The sequence below is a fragment of the Polistes canadensis genome, unplaced genomic scaffold (genome assembly GCF_001313835.1).
Source record: "Polistes canadensis isolate GaletaPanama2010 unplaced genomic scaffold, ASM131383v1 scaffold_206, whole genome shotgun sequence".
Classification (NCBI taxonomy): domain Eukaryota; kingdom Metazoa; phylum Arthropoda; class Insecta; order Hymenoptera; family Vespidae; genus Polistes; species Polistes canadensis.
This window is the reverse complement of record NW_014569753.1, coordinates 230,802-244,169: the sequence shown is the minus strand read 5'-3', so window position 1 is coordinate 244,169 and position 13,368 is coordinate 230,802. Positions and strand designations below refer to the sequence as shown.

The following is a 13,368-nucleotide window of genomic DNA, read 5'->3' as shown; positions in this document are numbered from 1 at the left end:
TCCCAATCGGCACGAGTTACTGGTTGTAATTATTCCAAAAAATTATTGACGAGCACATGAGTTTTAACAAAAAAGGATTACTTCTTTTTTGGAATTGCTCATGAAAACTGTATATTTTGTTGTATGTTATATTATTAGTTCAGGATAGGTCTTCTTGTCTCATCGGTTAAATTCATTTAATTAACAGTGCAATTAATTATTGCACTTTTCCTTTTTATTACGTGTTTCGTTCGCGTTTAGTAGTTGTGAAATCGAGTATTAATTTACTCGATTTCGTCCARWAAAGCATGTAATAAATGTCTTACATGCATTGCTTCGTATTTAGTTCATTTAATCGCGATTTTATTTTTCGATATAATAAAAAAATGAGCAAGAAGACAAACTTATTCGCGACGGATAGACTCTGGCAATTAAGTGATGGCTCAAAGCCCAGTTCTTTAATTAGAACAGCCAACTTAATCAAAGGAGTCGTCCGAGATATTTTTTAATTTTTTAAAATTTTTTAAATTTTTTAAATCTTTTTTTGAAAGTCATTATAAATGACTTGTAGAGTTATATCCCGCTTAGATAATTAAGAGAACATTTTTATATATTAATCAAATCTTAGATTAGGATTTTCAGCTTCTAATATACTAATCCCCGTTTCTCCCCCCTATACTTTCTATGTTCTCATCTATGCGTGTGCCCAGGTGTTACACGTATGGGTGAGAAACGATTAGTATAGGTTTAGTTTTAAGTTTTTCTCCCCCATTTGGCGTCTGTCATTGTGCTAGTGATTGCACGGTGTACATTGCACATGTGTGTGCGCTTAGGTGTGTGCATTGTACATCGTTTCGTGATACGTAATACCGCGCTTATTATTTTTTAAAGTTATTGAATAAAAATAACTTGTAGAGTCCCGCGTACAATACAACAATCGTTTTGCATAGTAGAGTTTACCGCATTTATTTGTGGAAACTATGATATACTCGTATATAACTAGTATGCAATATATACTAGTGTATACTTGTATTTTTGCTATAGTCATTTTTGCAATAATCACTAGCCTTGACAGACGATTACAGCAATTGGTACGTACTCCCATAAATTTAGAAAACGCGTTTGAACTGGGGTGTCGGAGGTGCCCCGGGGCATGCTCTCTAGTTTAGGCTATTGCACCCTGGTGGTATGTGTGAGAATCGTGGAGTGAGTGGGTGGGCATGCATGTATATTTTTTTAGAGCGAATGTGAATCTTTAATTATAAGTAGGTAGGAGCCCGGAATTGCACGTGGTATACTTGCACTTTTCAGTGCGATTCCCCACCTCCGGGTTTTGCACGGAATTGTCACAAAATTATATCTTTTTATTCTATCTTGCTTGACTTGTAAATCTTTTTTGTGACAATTTCGTAATATGTATTATGTATCATGATTCAAAGGGATTTGCAACCATTTAAGAAATTCATTTTTATTTCGATTCCATCTCGAACGAGATAGAGTTGAAATCAAATCCGCAAAACCTTTGATGAATTGATACTTAGTTTTAAGTATTATAACTAGCACTTCGCACTATCGCGATTTAGTCTTTGAGAAATGTTTCATATGATTCAATATAAGGAATAAATTAAATAAAAATATTGCAAAGAAATGCATTGCATTTTTAGTATTATTTTTATTTCAATTCGATTATATTACCGGATAGTAAAAAAGTGCGAAGTGTTAATAGGTCATCGATTAGCATAATTAACTGCTCGGACATTCGATTAAATGTGCTCGTGTAATATGTGCACAGTCGATGAACTTTTAAGTTCGTTGATTGTCCACGAGCTAGGATAGCTAACGGRAAACGCGAATGAATTTTTTAATAATTAATAAATAGAGTCACACTTAACGCGCAAACATCGGAATTTTTATGTAAAAAGCTCAGGATGTTTTACTAATCACATTTTTTTTTCAGGGTTGTGTTAGGCTTGGTTAGGTTTTTTTTTCATTTATAATCAGGGACGATTCTAATTCTATATCATTAATCGTTTTAATATGACAAATTATGCGAATACTTTTTGGAACGATTGACGTTTTTGGTCAAAGATTCTTTTCATGCTCGCACGTAGGGAATGTCCGACAGTAGGCTTGAAGAAAGAAGAGGCTAATAGCCGAAGAGGCCTCCACAAATTTGTGGTATCAAGTGGGCAACTACAGACTTAATGAGTTATTTTCAAATTCAACAGCATGGTTGAATCTTTTGAGAATAGCTCGTTGGTCATTTTTTATTGCTTGATTTTTCTTTGCTCGTCAATAATTTATAGTGGTTTTTTAAGAATGGAAGTAACTAACATAGTTTGCTGAATGTTTCAGGTTACCATCGTGGGATTTGCCATATCACCCACCACACATCGAACATAATTTTTCCTAAAAATAAATCGAGTTTTAACAAAATTTGATTTTAACTGATTTTTCATTTAAAAGATAGAAAATACTTTAAAATCATGATAGAGTACAATACCATTCCCGAATTATCGATCCAATATCATATCATTTTATAATTTCCTATTACACACAATTTCCCCACTTTTCATTCATCATTGCATTCGTAGAAACTAATTATCTTATAATGTTTTTTAATATCTCTTTTATTTCTTTTTAGGGGTATAAAGATTTAATCAATTATTATATTATATATTAAATTAATTTTTATTTAATTTTTGTTTCAGGATATGATTAATTCCCATTACATTTGTAAGTATTGGATTTTGATCTAAAAAAAGGAACATGATTTCGATGCATTCATTGCATCTTTGCAAATCTAAACTAAACTTTCTTCTTTCTTTTTCAGGTTCGTTTCCAGTTTTTTTTTCAATGGGTAGCGGGTAGATTTTTTCTTTGCGAAGAAAAGTCTACTTCAGGGATGCGRCCCTGCCCACGCGAGCCTTGATTCTATATTACCTCCAAAGATAGAATCATGTCATTACCTAAAAATTCCACCTACAACAAACGATCGTTTTTTTAATATTTTATTGGCAGGATGAATTATGGAGACAATACAACACTCCGTCCAAGARAAAGGAGAAACGAATCGAAAGAGGACTCAGTTATGGTAAATGGTAGCATGACATAATTGTTTTACTTTTTCTCTAGTTTCCTTTATCAAGAATAACCATGGAGACGATGAAAAATTCCGTTCAAGAGGAGGAGGAGGAAGTGGACTGGAAAAAGACTGTGAGTAATGGTAAACGGTAATAGAAGATAATTATTTTAGAATGTWATTGAAATATTTTAATCCGTTTATTGTTTTCTCCGTAGCATTGCACAAGTATGATAGTTATTTATAATGCATTTTCTTTTCTTTTTTTTTCCAGTTATGTACCAAAAATTTTGTACATTTACTTTTATTATACTATATTCCAGGTAGATTGAAAATTATTAAACATAAAATATTCGTAACTTGTAATCTCCGTATGTGCATATATTGAAATTATACTAGGGTATGTATGTATTCAATAAAATCCATCGATGTTACTTCAATTCCATTTAGGTTCACTCCCCGTTTTAATTTTGTTATTTAATATTCAAACTTTTCTCTTTATTCTCGATAGTAATTGTAAGGATTTTTCGAATTAAACTCTTAGGGTGGGGTCTAAGAGTGGGACTCATTAAAAAACGTTCTCTGGGTGATCATTTTCTTTGGTTTCAATTTCATTCGGATGTAGACATCTTCAGGATGCACATCCCTCGTGGGTCTTCAGAAGCGGTTACCTCCTCGTGGTTAGACCCGGGCAATGGTATATTACTTTCCATGCAATGTTTATCATATGTTATATGCTATACATTCCATAGCAAGTAAAATCCAGCCAAAAACCGCTTACTTTATAATGTTTTAATTTTCATTTTCTGTGTATTATTGCTGTATTACAAAGTATCAATAGTTACAATCATTTGTATTAAATAATAGCATTGCACTTGATGTACAACATTTGTGTAAAAAAAATGTAATAATCGTTTGGCGATAAACATGGTTTAGGTATTATCACAAAATAAGATTGAATAAGAAGATAACATTTTTATTTACTATACTTTTAAAGCACAATTCTCATTCGGCATTCATTATTACTATTTTATTTCATACTTTTATGGCATAGGCTCGATTTCCACATATACAAAGTAGAATTAATAAAGGAACATAAACAAATTCACAATCCATACGCGACATTCATCATTACCATAAACAGAAACTAAAGAGTATTACATTTTTTCGAATCAATGATACAAAACTGCAGAATCGTGATTCGACTATTTTAAAAGAGATACAATTAATATTATTAAATATTATTTTATTCTTATAGACACACCAATTCAGAATTTCATACTAAATTATTTTAACAAGAAAACAAATATTTTTGTCAGCTTATGAAGATTTTTATATTTTGATAACTTCATGTATAAAATGAAGATAAACTATAATAACAAAGTGCCTAATGAAATATGCCTAAATTTTTGTTTAATGAATATTTATTACAAATCTGTCAATATTGAATTATTTCTAAGTGAAATAGTAAATAAAATAACATAATATTTTGATTTCAATATTAACAGTGACTTTTTAAATATTTGTTCTTAAACATATATTCTATATTTCGTAAAAAAACATTCATGAATAGGACACTTTGTTTATGTATATTCCTTTTTGTTAATATGAAATATAAGAGAAGTAAAAGGAATTGAATAGATTTGAACAAATAAAAGAAAATAGAAAAGAAAAGAAACGAAAAAAAAAAGTGCGACATAAATTTTAAACAAAACAGATCATTTATCATTTATCATTCATTATGTTAACATATACTGAATTTAATATATATTGTTTGTGTCTCTAAATGTGGAATTGTTATGAACAAATCTAAGTAATTGTCCAATTGCTTAATAATTAAATGTTTTATTTTAATAAATGAACGTAAAAAAAATTCAATCAATCAATATTATTAATAATAATTTCTACGTTCGATATCATTTGCAAAATGTAATTCCATATGCATCAATATTTCTCAAAGTTAGAATATTGATTCCTTAAACTTTAAATCATCATCTTATATCCTTCTTCGTAGAGAACGTGAAAAACGTGGCATCGAATCTCAAAAACTGTTGTAATTACTACCTCCTAATTGACTGCTGAATCCTCTATTTGGAGAATATCCTGGCCTAAAGTTATTACCCAAACCTAAAAATAGATATAAACAATAAAATTTAGTATGTATAATTAATTCAATAATATCTTGTGTGAATAACATGATACCAATATATATATATATATATTTTAAAGTTATTATTAATTTAAAAAAAAAAACAATTTATATACCTCCACAAAAGTTCCCTATACCACCCAAAGACATTCCACTCGAACTGTTACTCGAGTTAAGGAATAACTCTATGTATCTGTAAGACATATGGCTTTTGTCCTGTAATATTATATAGATATATAAATATTGTATACAGATACATCTATATCGATTTATAAATATATCGAAATTATAATAATTCAAGTAACTCAGAATTCTTAAGAGTACTCTACAAGATAACTTAACAGTACTCTAAAGAGTAAAAGGTTAAAAAAATTAACAGTTTGTTTAACCTTGCACATAGCTCTAACAGCTTCTTCGTGGGTTTCAAATTCCACGTCTGCCTCACCGGATGGACGCCCACCATTTTCCAAAAGAATCTTAACATTTATCGGCACAACAGGCCTAAAAAACTAAATTTACATATATTTAATTAATAAACGATTGTTCCATTCATATTCTTTTTAATAGATAATTATAATTGACAGTAATTTCGATGTACTTACATCTGCTATATCATCTTCTGTTGCTTTGAATGGTAAACCTCTCATATGTATACTATGAAGACCAGTATTATTGCCCCAATTATCACCACTTCCTCTAAAATTTCCTCCTTTCATGTCCATTCCACCGCGCATACCCATTCCACTACCACGTGAATTAAAGTTATTTCCACTTCCCCAAGGGCCACTATCAAAATCTGCAATATATTGCATATAAAGGTAAGCAACAATTATGATTCTCTCAATATTTATTTAAATCTTATGAATACCTCTATTTCTAGATCCTCGGCTATTGTTACTAAAACGATTCATGCCTCCAAAACGATCACCACGATCATAAGGTGCAGGTCTTTGATTAAATCCACCCATTGGACCACGCATTTTTGGTCCTATACTAGCACGTACTTCAGACAAACTGCTTCGGAAGATTTCAATGTATCTGTTAATAATTAAATGTATTAATGAGTATGTTTTATGCATTAAACTGATTAAATATTATTTTTTGATAATAATGTAATTAAACATTGAAAAGTATATAACTTCAAAAAAGAGAGAATTAATACTTGTAAACTATGTGTTCAAATTCATATCTTCAATAAGTCAAAGACAGTAGTGCTTTCGTATAAAGAAACAAAATTTAAAAAAAAAGTAGGAAACCTAATGTTTTAAATCAATTTTGTTGTAATGAAACAACTATGCATACTACACCTCCACATTTATTTTAAATTTCTGTTGACACCCTTCCACGATGACATTGCTTTGATGAATTTATGCCAACCTTAGCTCTTGTCATGCTAGGTCTTCAGGCAAATGACACTTGCAATTGCACTTTTTACAGTATGAATTTTCTTATAATTTATCTTATTGTAAATCAATACGTACAATTTAATTACTTGTATTCTACTTTTTTATGTAATTAAAATAAACAAAAAATAAATACAAAAAAAGAAAAAGAAGAAATTTTTTCCAAATATTTACGACATTTAAGAATTTACGATATATATAGATATATATCTATCTTGTGCTTTGTAAGAAAAGTGCAATTGTTAGTATGAGGCAGAAGTACCAAATTGATTTTTACTACCTCTGTAGTGCCCACCCATCCTGGGGCCCTACCCACCTCCCATGGGATTTGATGACGATGTCACGGGATACTTCCCGCCCAGCACCCACCCACAGGTTTCAGTTGGGCCAACAGTACTTTTGCTTACGTATGTTTAGCCTTATTTTGATTCTACCCTCCAAGAGGCAGTTCCTTTACATAATCATTTGATATAAGTGTTTGTATTTATTTAAATAATGGTTACTTCCTGAATTACCAGGACGTGTACTATAATATTGAGTGAATAGAAATAAACTGTGTGTCATTTTTAAAATAATTCGTAAAGATAGTGAATTTAAAGAAACTGCTTCTATATTTAAAAAAACTGATTCCCGCTATTGACTAACAAAATGTATATACCTACGTATACTATGATCATAAAAAAATGATATTGAAAAATCATAAATATACCCAAACCCAGCTAGCGTCAGTGCCCCACCTGTGTCCTATCTTTTCCTTGTGTTTCTGCAGAGCGCGCTCCGCAACATCTTTGTTTACAAACTGAACGTAAGCCTCCCCAGTACTGCGGCCCGTGTAGTCTGTCGGTAGTGAAATCCCGTTCGGCAATATCTCCAACCCTGACCCACACATAATCAAACATCGATATTGTAGCGTAATACCCAATTATGAGTTAAAGTATCAAACCCTTATTAAGCACAATTTACTTAGCCTTTGCAGATATTTATTAAATTGTCTTACTCCAATTTCATATTCTTTCTTGCAAAGATGAAGTAGAAGCAGAACTTTTATATTTTAACTCAGCAGTTCAATGCTATTTTATGGAATCAATATACGTTGTAATTAAAAAACAAAATTCACGATATGATATGTTATTGTAACTAAAATGGATAGTAATGATATGTAGAAACACAGAGACACTGCTTGGGATGGATTAAAATTTGAATGTATTAATAATTGGTAATGTTAATGGTAAATTACGTATACTCATTAATAATTGAACTAAAACAAATGTATCTTCAAATATATATCTTCACAAATATATCTTCAAATATATATCTTCACAAATATATCTTCAAATATATCTTTCAATACTTTCAATACAAATATTTATAAATATGATCCTAATAAATTATGTTTAAGTAAAATAAATTTTGTTAATAATGTTATTCACTTATAGTCACAACAATATATTATATTGTATTGACAAAAAATACTATAATACATAAATTTTCATATTTAATTGAAAAATTAATTAGAGATAAAAATTTCTTATACTAATAGTAAAGTTTTCTTTATCATTTACTGCATTGTATATTGTTAACACATGCACACACACTTATAAATTTGAGTGCTACACATTAACAATAAAAATAGAAATATTACCAAGTTATAATTAAACAGTGGAACCACCATCAAAAGCATTTAGTCCCTGTGATTCAGAATTATAGTAATATTATGATTTATTTTTAGCAATATGTGCCTTAAGAAATGAGACTATTTAAATTTAAAGAAAGAAATATGTGCTGGACAATTTTTTTGAACCAAAAGCTAATAGTACTTAGTAAAAACTGTCAATCATGAACAAGAAAAACAAATTATATTAACATATAGATAAAAATATATGAAATACCTGAGAAAAATTGTGCTATTTCTTCTTTGGAACAACCGAATGGTAGTCCACGTAATCTGACACATCCATCGTCCATTGCATTTTCTAAATTTAAGCCACTTCGTTTGATTACCCATTCCATTTCTCCTCTTTTTGCCTTGAAAACTATTAAAAAAAAAAAAGCAACATAAGATATATTAGTTACATCTTGAAAATATTTTTAATAAGATAAGCAGTATATATGCATACAGATTAATTAACATATTAAACACTATATCGGTCCTCACAGACTGATCTTAGACTTTTGGTCTTCGCATCAGTCACCAATAGCTAAAATTCTTATGTATTTTTATAGCCAACAGGTCATCGTAGTCTAAATGGAAATGATTATATACAATATTACATATACCTTCAATGTATCGATGTCCCATATGATCTCGATCTCTTTTGCAAGCTTTTTCTATATCTTCTGGGGTATCCATCTCTACATAGGCTTCCCCACTGGGTCTTCCTTCGCGTGACATAGTCATATGTACTCCCTCTTTTCCATTGGTTATGGAACAATCTCCAAAAAATTTCATTATTTCGTCAACCGTAGTTGACCATGGAAGTCCACGTATTTTAACGACATATCCCTCGTCATCGTGATCTCCACCGCCATTTGACATGGTTTATACTTCAAGAGAAAACAAAAATGATATTTAATATAATCCACGTGTATCTGCGGATTCTTAATTTACTAAATAAAGAATTAAATAATTTATAAACAATTTTTTTCTTATACTTATTGATTATATATAAATATACCTATGCTTCTAATTACTTAAACACTTTATTAGATGACTATAATAAAGAAAAGGCTTAACCCTCCAACCACAAGCTAATTTTATTCGTTATATAGATGTATCCTAAGAATTACATTAAAAGAGACAAAAAAATAAATCAAAAAATTGAAGAAAAGAAGAGATTTTCTTAATATCGTATTATATTTGTAGGAAATATGACTAACGTATTTTATAGAAAATAGTAAAAGAAACTTATCGATAATTCCACTAAACTTTACAAAATATTTGGACCGCAAATTCCACGTTGCCTGCGATTGTAGGGTTAATAATAATATAATTATAATTACGGTTAACAATATTTTGTCTTTATAAAATTATACTATCGATATTATCAATTTCTTAATGCGTAAAACCAAGATTTCATAACAAAAATTAACTACACTAGAATAATTTTATAAGACGCCCCAAGTTGCGATAATATTTTCTAAGATAATCTAGCATTAAATAAATTTTAAAAATTGTTAATCTTACTTTATTTATATTTAGAAGTTTAGAAGAACTTTAACTTTTTGATTAATTGTAATAAAATACAATAACGAAAATTCAAGGGCAATTTCGACAGATTTTCTATATCACTACCACAGATTTCACGACACCAACCGACAAAATGGCGCTCTCCCAAATGGCTTCCCTAACACTTCGTTTCCATATAAACGCCCACGTTTATATGGAAATATTCTTGAGCAAATGTAAACTGCACTTTAATGTAAATCATTTGTTTGTGTTATTTTCATTCCAAAAGTGAAGAATAATACCTAATTATTATCATTAACAATTTATTTATATTAAATGTGATAAAATAATATGAAATATAGTTAACATTTTTTTTGTTCAGTGCAATGCATCCATCAACCAATCAAACAACATAGACATCACATAGACATTTTTGTATCATATCATATAATATATCTATTTCTGCTTACTAATAGTAATTTAATGCATACAATCTCATATTGATAACTTTAATGATACAGTATTTGAAACAATATGTCATTTTAAGTCATTTTCAAGTCTGTGAGCGTTGACAATTTCTTGGAGCTTGGAATGATTAAATTTGAGTGTTATTAATTAGCAGGTAATACAAATAATAACAATATAAGACAAGCTTTTTCTTCATAAATAATTTTCATATTGAATGATGCTTGTCTCAAATTGTAACAAATTTTCTGATAATAAATTATTTACACAATTTTCTTAACAATGTATATATTTATAATGTATATAAAAAAATGTAAGAATTTATTAATCTTAATATACTATCAGGAATGATACATTTATATATATTATTTTAATAATAATGTCTCTTTGATTTTGACAATTAGAGAAAGTAATGTTGTAATAACAAACTTGTAAAGCAAAACATTTTCTATCATGGAAAAAAAGACCAATCCTTGTTTGGATCCAAATGCATCGCTTGGAATTGATCAAGCATGTTTAAGTATTATAAATAAATATAAACAAAATCTTACATTCTACTCTACCTTTTCTGAATGTAGGCTGGTACGTATTTATAATAAAGCTAATGCTATCATTTAAAACATCTATATATGCACGATATAATACTTTCATTATTTATCTTATATAGTGTCGTGGAATACCAGCAGCCAATTTACCTGCAGAAAATGTCACATCATTATTAGTGTCTACAAAATATCCACTTCACATGTATTATATGAATAAATATGAATGGTGCCAGTAAGCAAATAATATATATACTTAAATAGTTAAATATTTTCATTAACACGTTAAATGCCATGTCGGTTTCAATGGACTAGCCTTAGACTTTTCGTTCAAGCTGCATCAATCACCATTGGTTGACATTCTTGTGTGTTTCTTCAAATAACAGATTATCGCGGCCTGAACAATAAGCTAAACAAAAGAAGCTTGGCGCTTAACATGTTAAATTTTTCACTGCGCATATAATTATACATTTATTAACTTCTATTTAGCACAACATATACGTTCAAAGAACATGGACGATATGGGTGGAATTTGTCTGCCGAGGAAATATGTTCAGATATTTATTTAATTAATAATCCATCGAATGCTTATTTTCGTAAGCTATATATATATATATATATTTATATTTTAGAAAAAATCTTTTTAACATATTTTTCTCTGCTTTTATATATAAATAATTATTTTATTTAAATTAATAAAAATTTTATTTTCCAGCGTTAATAGCAGCATTATTTTTATTAATTATGTCAATAATTGTAATACAAATAGGAAAAGTTATTCTGAGAGCTATAAAACATTATTTTCGGCGGGATACAATATATCTTCATGATGTACGTACATAAAATACATATATTAATAATAAAATGTATAAATATTTTTTTAAATAACATCATATTATCTTGTAAATCTATTATTATTATTCTTAAGGATTTATCCTTCTTACAAGAATCTGAAAGACCAATTCAATCAGCAATAAATGTAACTCGATTAAGTACAAGAGTCCAGTCAGTTGATACATTTAGAGGGTAATAATTCTTTCTCTAAACTTGAATTTATTTTATATATATTCTAATATTATTTTATCTTTACAATAAAATATTCATATCTTTCTTTTTAGTATTGCAATACTGCTAATGATATTTGTTAATAATGGAGGAGCAGAATATGTATTTTTCAATCATAGTCCTTGGTTTGGTCTTACTGTTGCTGACTTGGTGCTTCCTTGGTAAATTATTATTAATTAATTTTTTTTATATGATTAAATCACATATAAGTTTATATTACAGGTTTGCATGGATAATGGGTATGACAATAGCAATATCAAAGAGAGGAGAGTTTCGTTATACGTCTTCACGAATAAAAATAATTATGCGTAATTTTACCAGAACGTTAATGTTAATATTAATTGGTTTAATGCTTAACTCTCACAAAATATTTTCAAATTTCCAAGGAAAAAGTTACTATTTAGAAAATCTTCGTTTTCCTGGCGTTCTACAACTTTTGGCAATTTCTTATTTTGTCTGTACTGTATTAGAGACACTATTTATGAGAACGCCTATTTCGGTTCGTTTTTTTTTATTTATTATACACAAATATTTTATATGTATATATATTGTACAATGAAAACAATGAGAAAATAATACTTTTAAATTGATTATTGCAGCTTGGACGATTTTCCATTTTAGAAGATATTTTAAACAATTGGATTCAATGGTTAATTATTTTAACTATTGTTGTCATTCATACTTTAATAACTTTTCTCTTGCCAGTCCCAAATTGTCCAAAAGGATATTTAGGACCAGGAGGATATGATACTTTTCAAAAATACACAAATTGTACTGGCGGTGCAGCTGGTTATATTGACAGATATGTTTTTGGCAAGCATATGTATAATAATACAAACAATCTTGTATATGGAAATATATTACAACATGATCCTGAAGGTATGTTATTATTCATTCAAGAAATATATGTGTTTTTAATATATACACATTCTACATATTTAAAATCATATTTTTCAGGGATAATGAATATTATCTCAGCAATATTTATCGTATACTTAGGAGTTCAAGCTGGACATATCTTACTACATTATTATCAATGTAAATCTAAAATTTTAAGATGGTTGTTATGGTCGTTGGTTACGGTAAATAATTTGTCTATGTTATGCGTTATATACATACACGTATAGTCAAATTTATCACAAATTCCATTTGAGTCTTTTTATTAATGATAAAAATGAAAGTGTGTGGTAAACAGATAAATATTATGTAATTATATTAATTTAGGGTATCATCGCTGGATTTTTATGCAACTTTAGTCTAGTAGATGGTGTAATACCGCTTAGCAAAAAAATGATGACACTTTCGTTTGTATTAACAACAAGCAGCTTTGCTTTCCTTTTATTTGCCATCTTATATTATTTAATTGACTATAAGCAATTTTTCACTGGAGCACCATTCGTATATGCAGGTTTGTGAACGATAAAATTTATTTATGGTTTTAAACATTCATATTTTTTTTAATTTAAATGCATTTCCATGTGTATATATATATATATATATATATATATATATATATA

General features: G+C 28.8%; 2 protein-coding genes across 2 annotated transcripts; one reads left to right on the top strand and one right to left on the bottom strand.

Annotated features, from left to right (window-relative positions):
- Window positions 1-4,017: 4,017 nt before the first annotated feature.
- LOC106789897 (heterogeneous nuclear ribonucleoprotein H-like) lies at window positions 4,018-9,946 on the bottom strand. The gene is made up of 9 exons (XM_014754440.1): window positions 9,798-9,946; window positions 8,891-9,157; window positions 8,503-8,646; window positions 7,351-7,489; window positions 6,079-6,248; window positions 5,813-6,006; window positions 5,600-5,719; window positions 5,327-5,426; window positions 4,018-5,188 (listed from the first exon to the last, which is right to left on the bottom strand). Exons 2-9 carry the CDS (start codon window positions 9,147-9,149, stop codon window positions 5,103-5,105), a joined length of 1,212 nt encoding a protein of 403 aa, XP_014609926.1. The 5' UTR covers window positions 9,150-9,157; window positions 9,798-9,946; the 3' UTR covers window positions 4,018-5,102.
- A 104-nt stretch (window positions 9,947-10,050) lies between these two features.
- LOC106789896 (heparan-alpha-glucosaminide N-acetyltransferase-like) lies at window positions 10,051-13,286 on the top strand. Its single transcript, XM_014754439.1, has 11 exons — window positions 10,051-10,401; window positions 10,649-10,826; window positions 10,912-11,021; window positions 11,276-11,382; window positions 11,502-11,617; window positions 11,715-11,812; window positions 11,905-12,012; window positions 12,074-12,350; window positions 12,451-12,730; window positions 12,809-12,933; window positions 13,076-13,286. Exons 2-11 carry the CDS (start codon window positions 10,698-10,700, stop codon window positions 13,265-13,267), a joined length of 1,542 nt encoding a protein of 513 aa, XP_014609925.1. The 5' UTR covers window positions 10,051-10,401; window positions 10,649-10,697; the 3' UTR covers window positions 13,268-13,286.
- Window positions 13,287-13,368: the final 82 nt, after the last annotated feature.